Consider the following 5,196-nt stretch of genomic DNA (forward strand, 5'->3'; position numbering starts at 1 on the left):
AGATATCTTACTTGTATTGGAATGCTCGGGGTGTTGGTACGTCGAGGAAGCGGCTTAAAAAATTAGTTTCGAAACTACATCCTAAACTCCTTGTTATTGCTGAGCCTATGGTTAGTAATTCTCGTTTAGATATGTGGCGTGATAGATTGGGTTTTGATAGTTGTTGCTCTAATCTTGAAGATGGTGGTAAGTTATGGTTGTTTTGGTCTCATGATTTAAATCTAGCTGTTGATTCTATGGGAGACCAATTTTTGACTGTTTGTATTAATAGTTGGAATGATCTTCGCATTACTTTTGTTTATGCGAAATGCTCCTACTTGGAGCGAAGGCGTTTGTGGGGTTCTTTGATGGATGCTAATACTCATAATCTTCCTTGGATGGTGCTGGGAGATTTTAATATTATCAGAAATGACTCGGAAAGAAGAGGTGGCAGGCCACGGCTGGCTTTGGCCATGGAGGAGTTTAATGGTTGGGTGGATTCTTGTGGGATCCTTGATATGCCTTTCCGTGGCAATTCTCTCTCTTGGTGTAATGGTCATTCAGGAATTTTCAGACATTGGGCTCGTCTTAATCGGTGTTTCCTTAATACAGCTGCTTTAGCTATTTTTCCCGATGTTAATATGGAATACCTGGCGCGCACCTCCTCTGATCATGCACCTATGGCGGTAGCGCTGGAAACTCAGCCTGTCAGGTATGGATATCCTTCTTTTAAATTTCAGCAAATGTGGGTTTCTCATGCTAATTTTTTTGATTGTGTCTTGAATTCTTGGAATGGAGATATTGTTGAGGGGTCTCATTTATATATTCTTGTCACTAAACTTAAAAGACTTAAAATTGTTTTGAGAGCTTGGAACAAGCATATTTTTGGTAGAACTGATATTCATATAGCGGAGCTTGAGGATCGGATAAAGGGATTGGAAGTTAGATTACAATCTGATTATTCGAACGAGGTGGAGGATGATCTGGTTGCTACACAGTTGGATCTCTCAGCATGGTTGGACAGGGAAGAAAAGCGCTTAGCCCAAATTGCTAAACAAGGCTGGATTCAGAAGGGTGAAGCTAATTCTATTTTTTTCCGTGCTGTCAGTCGTCGGAATCATAAAGAGGTTTTAGAGATGAAACTCGAGGATGGTACTATTCTCTCCTCTCCAGAGCAGATTCGCGAAGGGGCTATATCCTACTTTTCTCATTTCTTGCAGGCTGGTAACGGTTGTCAAGAGCCTAACCTGGGGGATTTTGTTCAACCTATTGTATCTCAGAGTGATAATGATATTATTACTTGTGTTCCGTCTTCTCAGGAAGTATATGATGCTCTTTGCTCTATTCCGGAAGATAGTAGCCGATGTAGGTGATGCGGTGGCAGAATTTTTCCGTGGTAAGGCTCTTCCTCGGTTTTTTAATGCAACTTTTTTGGTTTTAATTCCGAAGGTGGATAATCCGACGAGTTTTGATAAGTTTAGACCGATCAGCTTGTGCAATGTGTTCTATAAAATTTGTACCAAAATCATGGTTAATCGTCTCTCTCCCCTGCTTGAAAATATTATTTCTCCTGAACAAGGAGCCTTCCTTTCGGGTCGTAGCATTTTTGAAAATATCAGTTTGACGCAAGAGATGATTCATGCTATTAATAAACCAGCTCATGGTGGGAATGTTGCTCTGAAGATTGACATGGCTAAGGCTTATGATACGGTGGACTGGTCTCTTCTTATGCATGTTCTTAAAGCTTTTGGGTTCTCTGATTTTTTTTGCCAGATGATTCGTCACTGTATCACTAATCCCTGGTTCTCTGTAGTCATGAACGGGGTGCCCAAAGGTTTTTTCAAAGGTGGTCGTGGGTTGCGACAAGGTGACCCCATTTCTCCTTATTTATTCATTCTTGTGGAGGAAATCCTCTCAAGGATGATAAAACATCAGATACATATGGGTAAGATTGTTCCGTTTTATCATCCTAGGGGTACTCCTATTATTTCTCACCTTCTTTATGCAGATGATATAGTTCTTTTCTGTAATGGGGGCAAGGCATCCTTGAAAGCTATTTCTGAGGTGTTGAGGAAGTATGAACAGTGGTCGGGGCAAGCAGTTAGCAAAAACAAATCTTCTATTTATTTCTCTTCGCAGGTTTCTGCTTCCAGACGTCGAGCACTTCTTCGGTTCAGTGGTTTTACGGAAGGAATCTTTCCTTTTAAATATTTGGGAGTCCCTATTATTTCTGGAAGATTGAAGATTGCTCACTTTGATGATTTGATTGCTAAAGTTCAGACCAGATTGGAGGGTTGGCAAACCAGATTGTTATCTAGTGGGGCGCGGTTGCTTCTTATTAAACATGTTCTCCAAAGCATACCTATACATAGTCTTTCTATCTTAAGGACTCCTAAAGCCGTGATTGAGAAACTGCAAAGAATCATTAGTACCTTTTTCTGGGGTGTCAAAGATGGAAAAGCTAAGAAAAAATGGCGTTCTTGGATGGACATTTGTAAGCCTGTCTCAGAAGGAGGGTTGGGCATTCGTAGTCTCCAAGATGTGCAATCTTCTCTCCACATGAAGTTAGCTTGGAACTTTTTGCAAGGTACTTCTCTTTGGTCCACTTTTTTTCATGCTAAATATGTTGGTGAAAGACATATCTCTATGGTGGACTCTACGAAAGGTTCTATTTTCTGGAAGATGATTTCGCAGAATATTCCTTTAGTGCAAGCTAACTCTAAATGGAAAGTGCGGGAGGGTAAAATCCAATTTTGGCTTGATAAGTGGGCTGATGACGGCCCTCTTTGTACTAATACTCAGATTTCAGATATGCCGAACCTAAAATTGAAAGATTGTAAATCTGGGTTGGGCTGGAATATGGATCTGTTTACTCGGTTGGTTGGTCATCAAAAAGCTGAGGATCTTATTTTGCAATTGGGTCGGGTTAATAATGGGAAGGATGTTCTGATTTGGCTCCCTAATGCTGATGGGCTTTTATCTACCAAAAGTGCTTGGAATTGTATTCGAACGAGGGGCCCAGATTTTCCTTGGGCAAAATGGGTCTAGCATCCTGCCCTTCCCAAGAAGATGTCTATTACTATGTGGAAAGCCATTCATGATTGTCTCCCGGTGGATGACAGAATCCGCAGAATAGGTATTCCTATTGCCTCCCGTTGCGATTGTTGTTCAGAATCTGAGTATGAAGATCTAAATCATAGTCTTGCGAGAGGTGATTTTGCTGAAAAAATTTGGCGTATTTGTTCGGTGGTTCTTGGTATTCCCTGGAGGGAAGGTTGGAGTTGGAGACAGAGGGTGGAGTGTTGGTATAGGCGGGCAAAAAATTCTACTCGATCTGGTCAATTGTTGGGTCTTCTTCCAGCCATCATAACTTGGCGTTTATGGGGTCGGCGTTGTAAGGCTAGGATGGAAGGTTTGATGGAATCGGTTCAACAGGTGTGGTATTCTATCAAATATTGGGTATCCTGGATTGCATTAAAGATTAAGGATGTAAATTTTCTCACTAAGCAAGATGAAGGAGTTCTACATTGTTTCAATATGCCTATTAATATGATGAGACATGAGATAGTTATTCCGGTTAAATGGAAATCTCCTAAGCAGGGTTGGGTTAAATTGAATGTGGATGGGTGTTCTCTTGGTAATCCAGGTCCTTCAGGTGCAGGTGGCATTATTCGGGATGATAAAGGAAACATGCTTTGTGGGTTTGCAGTTGATACAGGGCATAACTCTAATAATCATGCAGAGTTGATGGGTTTACTTCATGGTCTTCGGCACATTGGTTTTATGGGTTTTGTATTAGTGGAAATTGAACTTGATTCCATGTTAGTCCTTAACTGGTTGAGGAACAATCGTTGTGGCCTTTGGTACATGGAAGATTATTGGGATGAAATTCAAAGTCGTCTAGCTGGGCTTCATGTCTCTCTTGGTCATTGCTTCAGAGAATGTAATTCGGTCGCGGATGGCTTTGCTAAACTGGGTGCCAATGGTCAAACTATGCTCTGGTCTTCCTTATCTGAGCTGCCTGCTCACATTAGAGGTAATATCCGGCTGGATAAAGGAGGTTTCCCTTACCTTCGGAAAATTCGACGATGTTGCTAATTGTTACTGGCTTTGCCTTTATCTCCAGGTATGTCCCTTTTTGCACTCCGTTATTTTTCTTGCTTAATCTTTGTTTGTGCAGGTTTGTCTTTTGCAGGTTCAGTTTTGAGGTTTTTGTTTTGTTTTCCTAGAGTCTATGTTTTGTATTTGAGGTTTTTTTTGGTTTTAGGTCTGGGTTTTGGTGTTTTTTTTGTAGCCCCCAGGCCTTGGGTTGTAACCACGGTTTTCCTCCGCCACAAGTGAGGGTTTCTTAATAAATTTGGGACGGGGCTACTATGTGTGTGGCTTCCGGCTCTTCTTAAAAAAAAAAAAAAAAAAAAAAAAAAAAAAAAAAAATCTTGACAGCCATGTATAGCCTTCAGGAGTTAGAATTTGGAAATTCTTATTAGAGACAAAGTTATAGCCCTTTAAGATAGCTTTCCAATGCATCAAGAATAGCATAAATCTGATATGTGAGTAAAAGGATACAGTCAGAAGACTAAAGTATGTCTAGACTGTCTCCTAGCGAATTTCGGACATGGACTTCTTGTGGTTTCATTTTGTGATTTTTTTTTCTTTTTATTTTCTTCCAAATTGCTCTCAAACCCCATGAATGTCCTCATTTGAATTTGATTGGGCTTGACTTGCTTTTTTATAAATTCTGAAATTAAACATAAAAAAAACTGCTTATAAGTATTCCAACGTAAATAGAAATTCAATTAAAGAATACACATTAATTCCTATGATTTCTATGCACATTTTAGCATTTTAGTCCACTAATAGGGTATATAGAGTGCACTTTCACACACTCATCAATGTGTTTGAATGTTAAGATGAGTTTAGATGTATTTATGGAAAATTTAAAAAGGTTGTGGGTCTTACATGTGCTGAGTTGAAAAATATTATAAGTCCCACGTGTAAAAACGTTTTGAGTTGAATGATATTTAGTGATTTAAAAGTTGTGTTTGAATATTAGAGAGCTTCATTAGACCATTCCTCCAGTTAATAAGTGCGTTAGCAGTAGCGAGAAAAGGTCTACCTAAAATTAAAGGAATTTTAGAATTGGAGTCAACAATAGAATTAGTGTCAAGGATTAGAATTCAACAGGATCATAAAATTTATCAATTTGGATCAAAACAT

The 5,196-nt window shown here is 39.5% G+C and overlaps 1 protein-coding gene across 1 annotated transcript; it reads left to right on the forward strand.

Annotated features, from left to right (window-relative positions):
• The first annotated feature begins 3,060 nt into the window (after window positions 1–3,060).
• Window positions 3,061–4,320, forward strand: LOC122291062. The gene is made up of 3 exons (XM_043098713.1): window positions 3,061–4,015; window positions 4,106–4,159; window positions 4,247–4,320. The coding sequence occupies exons 1-3, from the start codon at window positions 3,061–3,063 to the stop codon at window positions 4,318–4,320; spliced, it is 1,083 nt and encodes a 360-aa protein (XP_042954647.1).
• The last annotated feature ends 876 nt before the right edge of the window (window positions 4,321–5,196 follow it).

Source organism: Carya illinoinensis, chromosome 13, assembly GCF_018687715.1.
Source record: "Carya illinoinensis cultivar Pawnee chromosome 13, C.illinoinensisPawnee_v1, whole genome shotgun sequence".
Lineage (NCBI taxonomy): Eukaryota > Viridiplantae > Streptophyta > Magnoliopsida > Fagales > Juglandaceae > Carya > Carya illinoinensis.